Source organism: Salvelinus sp. IW2-2015, linkage group LG18 (genome assembly GCF_002910315.2).
Source record: "Salvelinus sp. IW2-2015 linkage group LG18, ASM291031v2, whole genome shotgun sequence".
NCBI classification, from domain to species: Eukaryota; Metazoa; Chordata; class Actinopteri; order Salmoniformes; family Salmonidae; genus Salvelinus; species Salvelinus sp. IW2-2015.
This window is the reverse complement of record NC_036858.1, coordinates 35,677,415-35,695,762: the sequence shown is the minus strand read 5'-3', so window position 1 is coordinate 35,695,762 and position 18,348 is coordinate 35,677,415. Positions and strand designations below refer to the sequence as shown.

The following is an 18,348-nucleotide window of genomic DNA, read 5'->3' as shown; positions in this document are numbered from 1 at the left end:
ATCGGGCTCAAGTCAGGGACAAGGACATTCAGAGACTTGTCCCGAAGCCACACCTGCGGTGGCTGTGTGCATAGGGTCGTTATCCTGTTGGAAGGTGAACCTTCGCCCCAGTCTGAGGTCCTGAGCGCTCTGAAGCTGGTTTTCATCAAGGATCTTGCTGTACTTTAATCCGTTCAGCTTTCCCTCGATCCTGATTAGTCTCCCAGTCCCAGTCCCTGCCACTGAAAACATCCCAACAGCATGATTCTGCCACCACCATGCTTCACCATAGGGATGACGCCAGATTTCCTCAAGACGTGATGCTTGGRATTCAAGCCAAGGAGTTCGAGCTTGGTTTCATCAGARCAGAGAATCTTGTTTCTCATGGTCTGAGTCCTTTAGGTACCTTTTGGGAAACTCCAAGCTGGCTGTCATGTGCTTTTACTGAGGGGTGGCTTCCGTCTAGCCACTCTACCATAAAGGCCTGATTGGTGGAGTGCTGCAGAGATGGTTGTCCTTCTGGAAGTTTCTCCCATCTCCACAGAGGAACTCTGGAGCTTTGTCAGAGTGACCATCGGGTTGTTGGTCACCTCCCTGACCAAGGCCTTTCTCCCCCGATTGCTCAGTTTGGCCGGGCGGCCAGCTCCAGGAAGTCTTATTTAACCTTTGTTTAACTAGGCAAGTCAGTTAAAAACAAATTCTTATTTACAATGACGACCTACCCCGGCCAAACCCAGACAACGCTGGGCCAATTGTGCAATAATTTAATCCATTTCAGAATAAGGCTGTAACGTAACAAATGTGAAAAATGTCAAGGGGTCTGTATACTTTCAAATACACACACACACACACACGACTCTGACATTGCTTGTTCTGATGTTTTTTTGTGTCTCTGGATTATGTATTTTTTTAAATTATTGCTAGGCATTACTACAGTTGGAGCTAGAAACCAAACATTTTGTTGCACCTGCAATATCTACAAATCTGTGTACGCTACCAATCAATTTTGAATTGATAGTGTCCATTTTTTGTACTTTACACCTACAAAATAAATGACAACACATGTGTTTTGAATAACCTTTATTAAGTAAACTCTACATTTCAGTATTGCTTTATGTCCTTTTTTCTTTTATTCTAAATTACAACCTCTTGCAATCAGCACAATTTATATATATACTTTTTTTTCCCCCAACCAAGCTACACTGAGGAATACAAAAATATCACAGTACATTTTCTACTAAGTCACATCACCCGTGAGCTCCAGAGCAGGGTTGAGGGTGCAGGTTTGGAACACAGGGATCTGACAACGCCCCCTATAGAACATCAATGGACAGTGGACATGAATTCCACAGTAACAGCTGATGGATGTAACCTGGAAACCCAGTCCGCACATAAGCCTTTCTGAGCGTAGCACTTTTATGATTCTAGATGTGTAGGGCATGTAAATATCATGTCCACTCATCCTTTATGTGATCCTGATATTTGATTGGATGATTGTACTTGAGATTTGCAAAAGGCCATCCACTTGCACTCTTGACCCACTCAAAAAAGGCTAATGAGTTTGGTCCAGCCAGACACCCGTGTTCCCAGACCCAAAACCTCAAACTGCTGAATCGGAAAAGGGAACCCACACAACTCACATTACACTCTCTCATTCTCAATTCCTCTCTGCATACACATCATTCAAAATATCAAAAAGATAAAACACAAAAAGAATCCTCACCCGTACTCAGGTTACTATTTTCATATTACATTTCATTTTATTATTTCAACAAACTGTTTTTTGTCTAGTTTTTTTACTTTCTTGTTTAAACACTGTCAGAATACCCAAAATTCAGATCCGTAGTGACTGGTGGAGGCTAACTCCCCCCAGGACAGTGGAATGTTGCAGTATGAATCTGACTTACTCAGTGGTTTCAATAAAATAACCAACTAACAACAAAATAAATGACAACTTATATGCCCCAAGCAACCAAAAAGCACTCCTTCGTGACTGCTTCTGGAAGGAAAGTTGGGAGGATGAGGGGGAATATATGTTACAGGAAGTTACACAGAGACATGAACCATGATAATGGGAGATAAAATTCAGTCACGAACAGACACAGAACACTACATAAGCTGATTCCCTTTCAGCTTTCCACAAAGCTCTGCGTCTCACACAGTTATGACATCTAAAAGGGTGGGGAATGGGGGTTGATTGTGCTGCCTGTGTGCTGTGTAGGGTATGTACATCAAGATACACAAGGAGGGTTGACGTCAGGTCAGGGAGAGGCCAGGTATGGCGGATGGGGAGAGCATTCGAGGCAGAGCCAAGGGTCGATGGAGAGAGACAGAGCTCGACAGGGCTGCGGGTTTGTGGGGTGGGAGCGTCGTTCCTCTCCCACTCCACTGCCCTCACAGTCATGGGGAGAAGGTGGCCATCTCCAGAGAGATGCGCTGCCACAGCTCCTTGGTCTGCTTGCCCCTCTTCAGGTTCTGAAGCACATCGTTGAACTGCATCATTCCCACAGGGGTCAAACAGAAGGCCCCGCGGGCACTGCGGATGATGTTGACAAAGTCGTCGTAGTCGGCCGGGGTCAGGTGGATCAGCCGGTGGTGGATGTACTGCAGTGGGGGATGACGGGTGGGACAGAGGAGCAGATTAACTGAGTCAAACAGGGCACCAAAGGGTAATCTACTTTACTACTTATTTCAATGTTAGTCACAGACAGGGCACCCAAATCCTAAACCAACCCCTACCTCCTACTACCCCCAATGAACTTGTAGAGCAGCAATTTCTCAACTGGTGGGTCATGACCCAAATTTGGGTTTCGGGAGGTGTTCTTTGTTATACATTTTAATTTTAAATGAAAAATACTCAAGTCTGAACTTAAATGACAAATCATAAAACCAGGTAGAAAGTGAATAAATAATTTAATCTCAGCTATTCTTCAAATTATTTTCAATATAGAGCTATTAGAAATGCTATTTAGCAGTTTTGGTTGATTTTGTGGTCTCAAACCAAGAGCTTACGTTCCTCAAGAATATGAACATTGCGAATACCAATCCATTCAGATTTACACAAGTACATAGGGACTTGGGATCAATTTGAATTGAACAATAGTGTTTGGTGGGAATATAGATAAACATATGTGTTCCACTACCAGTGTTATACACAACATGACCAAAAGTATGTGGACACCTGCTCGTCCAACATCTCATTCCAAAATCATGGGCAATAACATGGGAGTTGGTCCCCCCTTCCCTGCTATAACAGCCTACACTCTTCTGGGAAGGTTTTCCACTGGAGGTTGGAACATTGCTGCAGGGACTTGCTTCCATTCAACCACAAAAGCATTAGGTGAGGGCACTAGGCCTGGCTCGCAGTCAGCGTTCCAATTCATCCAAAAGGTGTTCAATGGGGTTGAGGTCAGGGTTCTGTGCAGGCCAGTCAATTTCTTCCACACCGATCTCAACAAACCATTTCTGTATGGACCTCGCTTTGTGTATGGGTGCATTGTCGTGCTGAAACAGGAAAGGGCCTTCCACAAACTGTTGCCACAGAGTTGGAATCACAGTTGCCACAGAGTTGACTAGAATGTCATTGTATCCTGTAGCATTAAGATTTCCTTTCACTGGAACTAAGGGGACTAGCCCAAACCATAAAACACAGACCCAGACCATTATTCCTCCACCAAACTTTACAGTTGGCACTATGCAGTCCGGCAGGTAGCTTTCTCCAAGCATCTGCCAAACCCAGATTCGTCCGTCGGACTGCCAGATGGTGAAGCGTGATTCATCACTCCAGAGAACACGTTTCCACTGCTCCAGAGTCCAACAGCGGTAAGCTTTACACCACTCCAGCCTACACTTGGCATTGCGCATGGTGATCTTATGCTTGTGTGCGGTTGCTAGGCCATGGAAACCCATTTCATGAAGCTTCTGACGAACAGTTATTGTACTGACGTTGCTTCCAGAGGCAGTTTGGAACTCGGTAGTGAGTGTTGCAACCGAGGACAGATTATTTTGATGCACCACAGCCCCCGGGAGTCCTGTTTTGTGAGCTTGTGTGGCCTACCACTTCGCGGCTGAGCCGTTATTGCTCCTAGACGTTTCCACTTCACAATAACGCCACTTACAGTTGACCGGGACAGCTCTAGCAGGGCAGAAATTTGACAAACTGACTTGTTGGAAAGGTGGCGTCCTACGACGGTACCCCGTTGAAAGTCAGAGCTTTTCAGTAAGATCATTCTACTGCCAATGTTTGTCCAATGGAGACTGCATGGCTATGTGCTCAATTTTATACACCGGTCAGCAACATGTGTGGTTGAAATTGCAGAATCCACTAATTTGAAGGGGTGTCCATACTTTTGTATATATAGTGTATATTGATACAGCCACCTTAAACTAGGTTTACATTTGTTAATTTAATCACATCCCTTCATCTCAGGGTAAGCCTTTGAAGGCATTAATGAAGTGATGAGAATTCCGCACATCTCCAGTGCAGTGCATTCTCAGTCCCAGCCTTGAGCAGGTGCTTATCTTTTTTTTAACCTCTCAGGACAAATTCTGTATCTTAATGAGTTTAAATTGATAAATTATTAACGGGAAATGGAGAGCGCTTCAATTTGCTCACAATGGTGCGGTTTAATGGAGTATGGCTCAAAAGGGTAGACACTGCCCTATGGTACTGCTGCAATTTAAGACATTAATTTCAATATGAGATATATTGATGATATCGTGTACATTTGGACTGAAAGTCAGGATTAACATAATGAATTTCTCTTTCCTCAAATGATATAAACCCTGACTAGAAATATTTAAAAKATTTAGATATGTGAATAATGGTCTCTGATGGTAACCTCATCACCACCCTCTATCAAAAAGGCAGACCATAACACTTATTTTAGCTTACTGCATCCTAATGCACTTAAAACAGTTTACCTAGGAGTCAATTCTGTAGACGGACGCCTGAGTCACTCCACTGACAATTAAGTTTACAAGGCTACAGCCATGAAACAGAGTTTCTTCGACGGAGGTTCCTCTTTCCAGTACGCCAAGAGTTGCTGGGCAAAAGTGTGAAAACTAAGAGAAACTGCTATGTTACACGTATAACCACATTTAACCCTAAAGCGTATACAGTGACTCCAAAAGTATTGGGACAGTGACACTTTTTTATGATACAATGACTATGCGGTTAAAGAACAGACTGTCAACTTTCATTTGAGGGTATTTTCATCCATATCGGGTGAACCATTTAGAAGTTACAGCACTTTTTGTACATAGTCCCCCCATTTTAGGAGACCAAAATTAGTCAAGTTCGGTATTTGGTCCCATATTCCTAGCACGCAATGACAACATCAAGCTTGTGACTCTACAAACTTGTTGGATGCATTTGCGGTTTGTTTTGGTTGGGTTTCAGATTATTTTGTGCCCAATAGAAATGAATGGTGAATAATTTGGTGTCATTTTGGAGTCATGTTTCCAAACTCAGCAAAAAAAGAAACGTCCTCTCACTGTCAACTGCGTGTATTTTCAGCAAACTTAACATGTGTAAATATTTGTATGAACATAGCAAGATTCAACAACGGAGACAAACTGAACAAGTTCCACAGACATGTAAGTAACAGAAATGGAATAATGTGTCCCTGAACAAGGGGGGGGGGRGAGGTCAAAATCCAAAGTAACAGTCAGTATCTGGTGTTGCCACCAGCTGCATCAAGTACTGTAGTGCATCTTCTCCTCATGGACTGCACCAGATTTGCTGTGAGATGTTATCCCACTCTTCAACCAAGGCACCTGCAAGTTCCCAGACATTTGAGGGGAATGGCCCTAGCCCTCACCCACGCGCTCAATGGGATTGAGATCCGGGCTCTTTGCTGGCCATGGCAGAACACTGACATTCCTGTCTTGCAGGAAATCAGCCATACTGGTCATTCTGTGCGTGGTGGCATTGTCATGCTGGAGGATGTCTTCCCTGTAATGCACAGCGTTGAAATTGCCTGCAATGACAACAAGCTCAGTCCGATGATGCTGTGACTCACCGCCCTAGACCATGACGGACCCTCCACCTCCAAATTGATCCCACTCCAGAGTACAGGCCCCGGTGTAACGCTCATTCCTTCGACGATAAACGTGAATCCGACCATCACCCCTGATGAGACAAAACCGCGACTCGTCAGAGAAGAGCACATTTTTCCAGTCCTGTCTGGTCCAGCGACCGTTGGTTTGTGCCCATAGGCGACATTGTTGCCGGTGATGTCTGGTGAGGACCTGCCTTACAACAGCCTATTGCGGACAGTCTGAGCACTGATGGAGGGATTGTGCATTCCTGGTGTAACTCGGGTAGTTGTTGTTGCCATCCTGTACTTGTCCTGCAGGTGTGATGTTAGGATGTACCGATCCTGTGCAGGTGTTGTTACACGTGGTCTGCCACTGCGAGGACGATCAGCTGTCTGTCCTGTCTTCCTGTAGCGCCGTCTTATGCGTCTCACAGTACAAACATTGCAATGTATTGCCCTGGTCACATCTGCAGTCCTCATGCCTCCTTGCAGCATGCCTAAGGCACATTCACGCAGATGAGCAGGGACCCTGGGCATCTTTCTTTTGGTGTTTTTCAGAGTCAGTAGAAAGGCCTCTTTAGTGTTCTAAGTTTTCCTAACTGTGACCTTAATTGCCTACCGTCTGTAAGCTGTTAGTGTCTTACCGACCGCTCCACAGGTGCAAGTTCATTAATTGCTTATGGTTCATTGAACAAGCATGTGAAACTGTTTAAACCCTTTACAATGAAGATCTGTGAAGTTATTTGGATTTTTACAAATGATCTTTGAACGTCAGGGTCCTGAAAAAGGGACATTTTCTTTTTTTGCAGAGTTTACATTAGTGTGGTTGAATGAATCGTGAATAATGATGAGTGATAAAGAGGCATAAATATCATAACACCAAGACAGTTTAGAATTTTGGGGGGTATGATATTTGTCTAACTTTCTCACTCATTATTCATGATTAATTCAGGACTATCTGTAATCATTATATTACATATAACACCATGAATGTTATTGTCATCTTATGTTGCCCATGTGGTATTTTGTATGTTGGGAAAATCTCTAAGCGCCTTAAGCAAAGACTGTGAGCAAGAGCACCATAAGGTGTAATGATGAAAATGACCCTTTTGCCTGCCACTAACAAATCTTCACAATTTCAGGGTATTGAAAAAGTTTAACCTTCATCCAGAGGAAAAAAGCTGTGCCAAAGGAAACTCTTTTGGATTCATATGCTTGGCACTTTACATCCATCAAGGCTTAATGATAATTTTGACATGAGTGTCATGCTTTAATATGTTTCCCCCTAACCCCCCCTGCATTGTGGTTCCTGTCATTTATGATGGTTCTTAAACCTGACACCCTCTTACAGGTTCCCATAGACCCCCCCCCCCTTCTCTATTTTTATTTAATTTGAGGTTTTTTCTTGTCTTAACTCCCATTTACTTTTTTTAAGCGTTTATGAGTTATGGAAAGACTACATAACAATGTTAAATTATGTAAAAAGTATATATTTTATTTTATTTATTACTGTGTCTCAATCAAGTCACACATTTTCTGAGATAAATGATTACTGATGTGCCTCCTGGCATTTGTGTTGTACACAGGTGTTGCTCATCATGTCTGATTGCATTGACGCACATTACCTGTATGTGGCCTTTGTCATCGTGTGTTTTTGTATGCTCTGATGAAGGTCTGACGCCTAAATAAATGGAAAATGATGCATTGATCGGGAGAGTGCGGAGATTTCTTTTAAGTTCAATAGGAGAACCTCAAAAGTTACTATTTTGACCTCATTTACTGGAGCTTAATTTAAGCAGGATGTGTTCTAAGGGAGATGAGGAACCAATTCCAGAGAAAGACAGTTGGTGAACATCAGAGGAGGCTGGTGGGGGAGCTATAGGAGGACGGGCTCATTGTAAAGACTGGAACACATTTAACTATATCAAACATATGGAAACCACATTTGACTCAATTCCCTCTATTCAATTCCAGCCAACAATCAGCCAGTCCTGCTACAGCTCCTCCCACCAGCCTCTTCGGGTGAACATATCCATAATGACACCCAACATATGGAATTAATTCCTCTCCTGTGACTGAGGAGATGACTCACTGTCAGTCATGGTATATTTCCCGCTTGAGTACAACCCATCAGATACCTCATCTCATTAACTGCCTGATGAGAAAGAGGAGGAGAGCCTGTGTCACGCGGATACTGTCAGCTGACAACAAATGTGTCGGCGCATTTGTGAAAGTGTGTAGCAAGAACACATCATGCAGGTGGTAGAGCAAGTCAGCTGAAACTGGGGCAGATAGTCACACACAACACCCCTTCCTATGTTTACGCTCATAAAGCAGTGTGCATTTTGAGAATTTGAACATTCACCTTTAAAGCCCACACATCGGTTTTATCTAGCCTTGTTGAAAGCAGAAAGACAGTGACTCAAACCACAGCAAGGAATTAAATGTGCATGTGAGCTAGCGCAGAATCTCCAGAGGCCAACATGCCTTTCAGCTTTGCAACAGTCACAGCCTGTTAGCCGCTTCCCCATCAGAGCAGGCTATCATCCAGTGGATGCACTCCGGAGTCTCCCTTTACAAAAGTTTGTAGCACTCAACTACAGTGCCGTGAAACCAAAACCTAATATTAGATAAAGGGAAAGTGAGTTTACAAAAAAAAAAAAGATACTTATTTTATTTATTAACAAAGTTATGCAACACTCAATTAACCTTTGTGAAAAAAGAATTGCCATCTTTAGCTGCAATGACTGCAACCAAATGCTTCCTGTAGTTGTTGATCAGTCTCACGTCGCTGTAGAGGAATTTTGGCTCACTCTTGCATGCAGAACTGCTTTAACTCGGTGACATTTGTGGGTTTTCAAGCATGAACTGCTTGTTTCAAGTCCTGCCACAACATTTCAATAAGGATTAGTTCTGCACTTTGACTAGGCAATTCCAAAACTTAAAATGTGTTGCTTTTTAACCATTTGCATGTAGACTTGATTGTGTGTTTTGTATCATTGTCTTGCTACATGACCCAGCTGCGCTTCAGCTCACAGACGGATGACGCTGGGCCAATTGTGCGTCGCCTCATTGGTCTCCCGGTCGTGGCCGGCTGTGACACAGCCCGGTATCAAACCAGGATCTGTAGTAAAGCAGCTAGCATTGCGATGCAGTGCCTTAGACCGCTGCACCACTTAGGCGGCCCCAGAAAGAAAAAAAAATTCAATCCATTCCAGAATAAGGCTGTAACGTAACAAAATGTGGGGAAAGTGAAGGGGTCTGAATATTTTCCAAAGCCACTATGTGTTGGAATACTTTGGAACAGATTTCCAAAACTAAAATCACTAAACTGATTTGCTGTTGTTTTTACAGTCTTATGTACAACAATATAAATTATTATTTATTTATGTTCATTAAAAAAAAACTTGGGGAGCCAAATAAAATCAGGCCGCCAGTTAGGGAACCCTGGTCTAGGGGTTGTTTGTGGCCTGGGCTCTGGTGTTACCTGTAGATAGGCCTGCTGGCAGCGCTGCACAAGCTGATGGAAGGCGGGTGTGCGGAGGTGGGCATGGATGTGGGCGGGGTTGAGTCTCTGGAGAGCCTCCATGATGATCTCCTGAAGGACGAAGGGGCTGAGCACACCCTTAGCCGCACCCACACAGAACTGGTACACGTAGTTCACACCTGGAGAGGATGAGAGAATGGTGAGCATTTACGCTTTGCTGACAGTTAGCAAAAGTCTATGGCTAACAGATGCGCACACAGACACTACATGTTAATGTTTTAAAATGTATGTAAATTGTAAAGTATTTTGTCTCTAAGGGGCGGACCCCAATAAGACTAGCTGTCGCAATTGGTGTCGGCTAATGAGGATCCTAATAAAATAAAATACAATTTAAATCAAAGATACAGTATGTTATACTTTGAATTCTGGCAGAATCATTTCAGTAGAATCCTATCAACATACACAGAAAATTCAGTTCTCCGATATCGATATGTTCGTGTGTCTTACTTAGCATTCAACTCTAGTCTTCACCTTCTTAAACCACCAGAGGGTTATGATGCTTGTGCATAAATACTTCAAATCAATATTTCCCTCTTTTCCCAAAACACCTTAATAGATGAAACTACTAGAATCCAAGATGCCCTCTTCATCCCTGCCCCTTTCTCACCTAGCCGTGCAGCCAGGCCCAGGAGCCACTTGACATCCTCTGTGTATGGGGGGCTGCGGGAGAAGTTATTGGGGTGGTCGTTGTGAGCCCTCCTTCCAAGCATCTCCAAAGCCAGCATGCCTATCAAAGAGTCAGGGTGAAATATCACAGTTAACACCAATTACTTTGAATAGAAAGCATAACAATCGCAAATGATAGAACTGATATTCACAGTGCCTATACCATCTAGTATTACATCTAGAGAATCTTATCATGGACACTTAAAAGCATAGGTATATTCCTCACCAACTCTGTAGGCTGAGTGCAGGTAGTGAAGACCCTGCTGGCTGATTGGCTGGCTATGCTGCTCGTCTTCAGACGGGAACGGGGCGCTGACCAATGAGACGGGCTGGGAAGACATACCAGGAAGAGATGACCCCTGAATGGCCTGGATTGTGGCGCCTGAATGGACGCCACCTACTGGATAGAAAGAGGAAAAAGACGCGGCTCCTGAGAGTGCCATGGAGAGCCCATTATAAAACATCCATCAAGTAAATGTTTCCTTTTTTAAAAGTTGTTCCTGTTGAATGTGATCCATCAACTACATCAGCTAACATGCTAAGTAGATTACTATTTGAAGTTTATAGACAGACTACACATGGACGTGTGCAAACACACACGCAGCAGTGGTCTCCGCTCACCTGCTACAGTGGTGCTCAGAGGCAGGCCGGTCTCAGTGTGGTACGGGTGGACGGCGATCTGGGTCATGGACGGCACGGGAATACCAGGGAAGGTGACCGCAGTTGCTGCCATGGGCGGATGGGGACCGGTAGTCACTGAGAACGGGTACTGGGCACCGATAAAGGCCGGGTGCATTCCCTGGGAGGGCACACATACACACTTAAAATTAGTTAGATGCTATTCTCTGTTGCGGGCCACTGTCTTACGTCAGATAGTGCATACGAATATCGCACTGAGGGACGAGTGACATGTAGGAGTGACGGAAGACAATGGTCGTGGGCTTAATACAAAAAGAGATTAGTCATTTATCATTCATATAGTGAAACAAAGGTTGTCAGATTTCCCCACTGAGCACTTGGGGGGGGGGGTTTAAGGCATGGTGTGCTTGCGTCTCCATTTACTTTTTTCAGCCTATAGTTACGGAGTGGCTGTCAATCAATACTAATACATTCTCCCATCATTTCCCCTCAAATTTCCTGACGTGCACTAGAGAGCGTAAAATAAAAAAGATTTTCAAAGTCAAACACTGTAGGTACACCAGGTGCATACTGATCACTTCGCAGTGATCCAATTGTCTAGTTGAGTCTCCTTGAAACTTAGTTTCAATATTGTACTCTTTAAGTTCCCTCCCAACTCTCCCTCCCTTCTCCATCTCAATTCAAACTTCACAAACTGAACAGAAGGTCATTAAAATAACAAAATATGAGAAACGGTTACCAAAACAACAACGAAAAATAAATAAATGGAATTAAAAACTGTGTTAGTGAATCTGGAGATTCAAATGGATCTTGCGAGTTCAAGACGTGGTGGAGCAGTCTCTGCCATCAGCTATTCTCTGTTATGTTCTAGGGGAGGTGTGTTCAACTCTTACCCTACGAGGTCCGGAGCCTGCTGGCTTTCTGTTCTACCTGATGAAGAATTGCACATGCCTGTGTCCCAGGTCTAAATCAGTCCCTAATTAGAGGGGAACAATAAAAAGAGTTGAAAAAGGTCCAGGATTGAGTTTGAGGGATCTAGGGACTGAGAGAAGCCTGCATGTAGTGTAAAGCAGAGGTTGGGGTCTATAAGGAGACTTAATGTCTTCTAAGTAAGCTACTTAAGGAAAGAAGAATTAGCAACACAGTATTTCACTGGAAGCCCAAGCATCTCGATTTGATCTTATCAGTTCTCCCCACCATCTCTCTCCCAGCTCTCTGTCTCCATCAGTCTTTCCCTCCTCTCTATCCTCCCTCCCATGATGCCTCCAGACAGTCCTCTTACCTGTGGGTACGCACCCCCTGACAAGGGGAACACAGTGGGCCGGGGGACGTGTTGCAGCGGGTGCCCCAGGTACTGGGGGGTGCAGACAGTGGGCAGGTGGGCCTGGATGGTAGTGTAGGGGTGCAGGCCCTGGGAGTGTGGGTGGGCCATGGCAGAACCAGGCAGGGCGTGTGATTGGTAGATGGTGGAGCCCACAGAGATGACAGGCACCACAGCCGCTGCTGTCACAGAGGCAGTCACTGTGGCAACACCAGAGGACTCCATGTTGCCACTGTTGTCCGTCACACCGTGACCCGTCTCCGGGGGTCTTCTCCCAGCTCCACCATTGGCCCTGCAGCGTCCCGTGCCCTCACGCTGGGCCCCTGATCCCCCTCCTACTGTCTGCTCATAGAGCCAGTACCACTGGTGGGCCACCTCAAACAGAACCTCAGGGTACACACCGCCCCCCTTGGCTGCCTCCTCTACAGCCATACAGGCTTTCTCTAGCATCACATTGTCCTGCAGGGAGAGAGGAGGGGAGGGGGTGACGAGAGAGGGAGAAGAAATTATGAGATTAAGAAAAAGAAAGAAAAAAATAGAATTTTCAGGACAAAATGGATAAAAGGGTAAAAGAATAAAAAGATGCCCAGCCTACATGAGTAGTCCGATGTGTCTTCTGCAGAACTGAAGAGTACCGGACATGTACCTGTTCCTTGCACTGCACCAGGGCCCTCTGGATCTCATTGGGGTTGAGGGCGTGTGCATGGGGCAGGCAGCTCAGGGCCAGCTCGGCCGCAGCGCGAACCATGTTGGGGTCCCGCGCCCGTGATGCCCTGTCTGCCAGTGATGCCACCTCGGGAGGGGTGAGGTGCCCGTCCCAGCACTCCACCAGGATGTTGAGGGCAGCACTGCCAATCTCCATGGCTTGGCCTGGACGAGGAGAGGAGGAGACACTCATGTAAAGTGTGGTGGACCAGACCAAGCTTATAGCTAGCTACCTGTGTCTCATGGACTATTAAAAATTTAAAAAACACTTCTGGGATGAACTAGATTTTTTTTATAAACCTCACCTGTGATCCAGGAGACGTGGGAGGAGTAGGTCCTGGATAGCCAGTTGGGCGAGACAAAGTTGTGCAGGCCCAGGGCGTACAGGCCGATCTCGAAGGCACAGAGGTGCAAGTTGCGGTGGGGACCCTGGTGGCCCCCGCTGGCTGAGGGCTGGGTGAAGATGGAGGTGGAGCTGTTGCCCCCGGCCTTGATCAGCACCGTCTTGGCCAGCTCAAAGTAGAAGTGAGCCGCCGCCTCCGATGGCTGGTTGGGCACATGGGGTGCATGGCACTCGGGACGACGCCCTTTATACCTAAGAGGGTAGCGGGAGGAGGAAATTCAGTGTATTAGCATATTTTCCTCAATACCTTAGTTGAGTTCTCCAATAATTAGAAAGCATCAACACGTGTATAGAATCTGTAGGAGGAGTCACTCACCTGCTGGTGTCTGTGCTCTTTGCCCTAGCTCCGCCTCCGGCCCTGCGAGAGCCACTGGATGAGGAGGAGCCCAGCGAATCAGAGGAAGAGCTGCTGATGCTGTCACTGTCCTGGCCCCTCCCCCAGGAGGCCGCAGCCCAGCCCCCTCTGAGTGGACGTCGGCTGAGGGTGGGGGAGCTGTCTGAGGTGGTCTCAGGAGCACTGCTGTCGATACTCGCCATGCCTGGGACAACAATATCAAAACCGTTAAACCTAAAACTTCTAGTCAGCCATATGTCAATACTACCTCTAGAAGCCATTCCAGTCACATGGCATGGCCCTGGTCAAATGCAATGCACACTATACAGTAGTATAGGCTGTTATTAGAGACACAGCCTGTGTCTTAATCTGAGGTTGAGGGTCATGGTTAGTTGGTTACCTGTGTGTTTCTTCTTCTGGCGGACAGGAGAGCCCCAGCAGCGCCCGCTGTATGCCCCCCGTCCTCCCAGCGCCAAGCGGCTTGGCACCGTGCCCTCTGGCTTGAATGGGACCGCCTCACTGGGCTGGTCACATGACGCAGGCTGGGTGCCATCTGCTGAGACAATAAGGTAAGTATTGAATACATTTTACATGCGTACAGTAGCAACAGTGAGGGTTGGATTCAAAGAATTCTATCCATTTTCAACAAATCTGTTTTGTATAGGTAGGGTAACAACATTTTCAGTGCAGGACAGGTACAGTACGACATAACCGACCACCCTGTCTGTGTCTCACCTTGTTCTCTGGCCTCACCGACGCCCTCTAAGGGTGTGACGTTGTTCTGAACCCCGCTACCCGCCAGCTGTCCTGGTGCCCCATCAGCAGCCACCGGTTGCACAGAGGAGGACCCAGCTGCAGCCGTGGCGTTTGGGGCGTGTTTGGACACTCCTCCGGTGGCACCTCCGTGTCCGTGAGCATTGTGGGCAGCGTGCTTGGACGGGCTCCTCTGGCTGCTGGCAGCTGGCTTGCTGGAGTAGAAGGAGCTCAGGGTTTGGGGCTTGTGGGTCTGGCTCTCTCTGTCCAGCAGCTTGTCCAGGATCTAAGAGGTCACAGAGGGAGAGTCATCACAATCCTTATTTGGTAATTAGTTAATTCTACTAGCTACAGTGCGGAAACCAAGGGCTACCTTTTTCAGCTTGCTCTGGTCATCCTTGTATGTGATCATAAGAGCCAGAGCCAAGTCTCCTTTCTCTCTCCTGGTCCCCTCACACAGCAGAGGGTGCTCTGCCTCGCTCACTGTGGTCTTCATACCTACAGCGGGAAAAAGGGAGGTAGAAATATGAACAGACGGCAGCAAACGAGTTCAGCAGTTTCAAAGCCAAACTGGTACCTGGACGTTTTCCTATTTAAGTATAACTAACCTCAACACTGAGCCATTAAATATGGTGCCTACCACTTCCTGAAGGTGTAAATGTAAAAACCTTGTGGTCGATCTTACCCAGTGCTGCGACAGCAGCCTCAAAGCCCAGCTCCTCGTCTCCAGGCATCTCGTTGTTCCGGTTACGGCTGGGAGGACGGGAACCTGTGGGGGAGACAACTGTACAAACAAAATAAAGGAGGGGGAGGGGTGAAATGTAAATTACTGGAAGTCTCACTAGTGTGATGACGGCATGACATGTAATTCAGATCAATTAGCAAGTAAAAGTTCTACATCTGTGTGCATATATACTGTTTGTTGTATATATTGTGTGAGTTCAAACAGAGAACATTTTACATGTATAGCGAGAGTCACCTGGGGTACACAGCACATCAAATATGAAGCTGGCCAGCATGAGGGGCAGGACAGGCCTGTAGTCACAGAAGTTCCCGTCTCGGAGCTGCTCGGCCCTGTCCCGTATGGACGTCATCTCCACCAGGCCCAGAGGGATCTTCTTGAGCAGAGCCACCACCTCTGACTCCTGGTAGGCCAGCTTGACCTCCAGGGCCTTGGTGGAGGCTGGGGGCCTCTGCAGCTCCAGGGAGAACATGCCTGTGCTGAAGGCCAGGTTGTGGAGCTCCAGCCTCTCGCTCAGCACCGTCAGCAGGAAGGAGGTCTTGACCAGGGTGTTGGTGGCCACCTGGGTCTGCCTGCTGGTGGACACCTTGCTCTTCTTACCCTTCGTCTGGGGCTGCTCCACCTTCAAGTCTGGAGGGTTGGCCAGCAGGTCTCCAGCCAGCTCCACTGCCAGTCTGCAGGCCTCGTTGCTGTAGCCATGGGCGTGGAGGGCCTCTGCACATGCAAACAGCACCTCCATCTGGCCCTCCTGCTCCAGTGGCTTGATCCCAGCAAAGATGTCTGGTTCCTCCTCATGGTTGTTCTCTGACACTCTCTCTGCCCCCTCCTCAGAGGCTGCATTTAGGTAGTAGGCCCGGTAGTCATCCTCTCCAACAGGGTCCCCCCCTGCCCCTGCCGCTGGGTTCTGATTGGGCAGGGCTACGGCTCCAGCGCCAGTTTCTCGGCGCCCACCACGCGGTGGCTTGGCGGCAGCAGCAGTCACGGTAACAACAGCGGCCGAGGTGGAGAGCCGAGCGTCTCCAGCGGGGGCCGCCTCCTTATTTCCATTCACCTCCATCTCCGCCTCCACTTCCACCTCCTTCTCCAAGGCAACAGCCGCTTCCACAACGACAGCGGCGTTCTCCTTGAGGGGGAAGGCGGGCTGGGACTCAGTGGCAGGCAGGGTGGCAGCAAGAGTGACACATTTGCCCTCGAAGGAGCGCTCCTTGGGCATGTTTCCGGCCCCTTTCCCTCCCCCACTGTATTTGTGTGGCTCTCTGAGTAGCGGGCTTGGTGAGGGCAGCATCTCGGGTGGCGGGGGTGTGAAGTCAAAGGTGTTACTGGCCTCAGCGCCCAGCGCCAGACTGGAGCCGTCATCCAGGCTCAGCTCGGCCATGTCAGGCTCCAGGGAGCTGTCCTCACTGCTGGTGCGCCGCTTGGCCGCTTGGTGTTTTCCCCCTACCCCTCCTGATCCCCCGGAGGACGACTTCCCCCCCTGGGACAGCTTAGCCTTGCCCCCAATGGACGAGGAAGAACCTGCACCTTTGTACATCCCTTTACTACTGCCCTCCTCTAGAGAAAGAGAGACACTGCCCCCTAGCCGCACTAGGACCCCTCCTCCGCCCCCGGCCGACAACCCCTTCCTCTTGCTCACAATGGTCTCTTTGGGCCTGACAGCCACTTCTTGTTGGGGACTTCTGCCCTTGTAGTCTCCCCCACCTCCCTCAGAGCTGCCAGATCTCCCCCCTCCTCCTCCAAGTTCAGAGGTGTCTCCAGCCAGGCCAGCCTTGGCCCCTCTCTGCTGCTGCACTGCCCTGGCCCAGCAGAAGGAGGCGCTCTTCTTGTCAGCACTGCAGTAGGTGATGCCTGGCAGTGGGTAGGCCACCTCCCAGTTGAAGTAGCAGGACTCCACGGCTGGCTTGAAGCCCTGGAACAGTTTGTCCAGGGACTTGCGATGTTGCCCTCGCTTCACAATCTCAATCACTTTCAGATGCCACTGCTTGAGCTGGGAGGCCAGCTCCAAACGCCTATAGGATGGTGCAAAAATAAACATTGTTAGTCAGTCCAGGAAACAAGAGCCACAGAGCAGAGACTATAGTAACAAACAAGCACACAAAGGCACACACACAATTCGTATAATTGCCAATGTATTGCCACACACACACAATGGGTATCATTCAGAAAATCATCAATGTAACTGGAAGAAGTGCACAGACACAAAAAGGCTTTCTGCAGAGAAATCTGACAGTCATTCCAAATGTTTCTTTGTCAGTGTGTAGAGCGAGAGCACATAACACTCTGAAAGCCAAGCAGCAAATCGGCTCTGTGCCTTGAGAATCGGACATGACACAGTGAATCAGGAAGATGCCCTCATCTATAATACACTCAATGTCCCAAACACTGACTGCTCTAATCAGATTAAATTCACAGAGCCTCAAAAGGAGTGACAATCAACCCAACAGACAGATTCAGGCCTGGGAACGCTTGTGAAAGTAAGAAGTGAAATGAAGGTAAGAGACAGGAGGAGGGCTGTGCTGTGAGCATTAGACACTATTCTAGTGGATGTAGGAAACCAAGGCTAAGCGTTAAACAGGCAGAAAGGGAAGTGACCTCACCTCTGAGGGCTCATGGTAGGGTCTAGCACAGCCAGCCTCCACAGGACCACCATGTCATCACACATGCTGGCGCAGGCGTGGGCTGCCACCTCCGACTGCCCGTTACTGCGCCCCGTGTGCCCGCTGGCACTGCTGTGGGACGCCGACGTACGCACGCTGTACCACCAGCCAATAATCTGAGGAGAGAGGCGAGAACAGTCACTGCTGTCCTATCATGTCCTGAATTTATATTGAGTAACAGACATACAACAAAATGTACAATGTGGACCCAGAGGATATCACTTCAAAGTATTAAGCTGGTTTCCAAAGTGGTCCTCCATGGTAAAAACAATAACACATATACTGACTAAAAGGCAAGACCAAATTATAAACAACCATAAATACATTCATTTATTGACATCCTAAAAAGTGGCACTCTTCACTGCACTTCCCCCTAACCTTAAAAAAATCAACCATTAAATCAATCTATTAATTGCACATCATACCGATCCTTCAAATAAATACACCTGACCAACAGTAGAGGGCACAAGAGGCAGTGGAGTGGTTTCTCTTAATTAGACAACCTTGTCCAAATGAAAACCTTAGCCTGCTTTTTAAAGCTATTTTTACTTTTTTATTTGCTTG

At 47.3% G+C, this 18,348-nt stretch overlaps 1 protein-coding gene across 14 annotated transcripts in view; it reads right to left on the bottom strand.

Annotated features, from left to right (window-relative positions):
• Nucleotides 1-2,101: 2,101 nt before the first annotated feature.
• Nucleotides 2,102-18,348, bottom strand: part of LOC111978640 (zinc finger SWIM domain-containing protein 8) — a 37,550-nt gene continuing 21,303 nt past the window's right edge. For 2 of the 14 annotated variants that reach the window (XM_070448467.1, XM_070448468.1), the window contains 15 exons: nucleotides 17,725-17,900; nucleotides 15,369-17,136; nucleotides 15,074-15,182; nucleotides 14,762-14,886; nucleotides 14,371-14,674; nucleotides 14,036-14,191; nucleotides 13,618-13,840; nucleotides 13,204-13,493; nucleotides 12,789-13,063; nucleotides 12,155-12,652; nucleotides 10,855-11,053; nucleotides 10,460-10,663; nucleotides 10,175-10,294; nucleotides 9,508-9,686; nucleotides 2,102-2,583 (listed from right to left, as the gene is read on the bottom strand). In XM_070448467.1, coding sequence (XP_070304568.1) covers nucleotides 2,380-2,583; nucleotides 9,508-9,686; nucleotides 10,175-10,294; nucleotides 10,460-10,663; nucleotides 10,855-11,053; nucleotides 12,155-12,652; nucleotides 12,789-13,063; nucleotides 13,204-13,493; nucleotides 13,618-13,840; nucleotides 14,036-14,191; nucleotides 14,371-14,674; nucleotides 14,762-14,886; nucleotides 15,074-15,182; nucleotides 15,369-17,136; nucleotides 17,725-17,900 — 4,830 coding nt within the window. In that variant the 3' untranslated portion in view covers nucleotides 2,102-2,379. Of the gene's footprint in view, nucleotides 2,584-9,507; nucleotides 9,687-10,174; nucleotides 10,295-10,459; nucleotides 10,664-10,854; nucleotides 11,054-12,154; nucleotides 12,653-12,788; nucleotides 13,064-13,203; nucleotides 13,494-13,617; nucleotides 13,841-14,035; nucleotides 14,192-14,370; nucleotides 14,675-14,761; nucleotides 14,887-15,073; nucleotides 15,183-15,367; nucleotides 17,137-17,724; nucleotides 17,901-18,348 lie in introns of all 14 variants that reach the window. The other 12 variants (XM_070448477.1, XM_024008825.2, XM_070448475.1 and 9 more) reach the window with 12 other exon arrangements.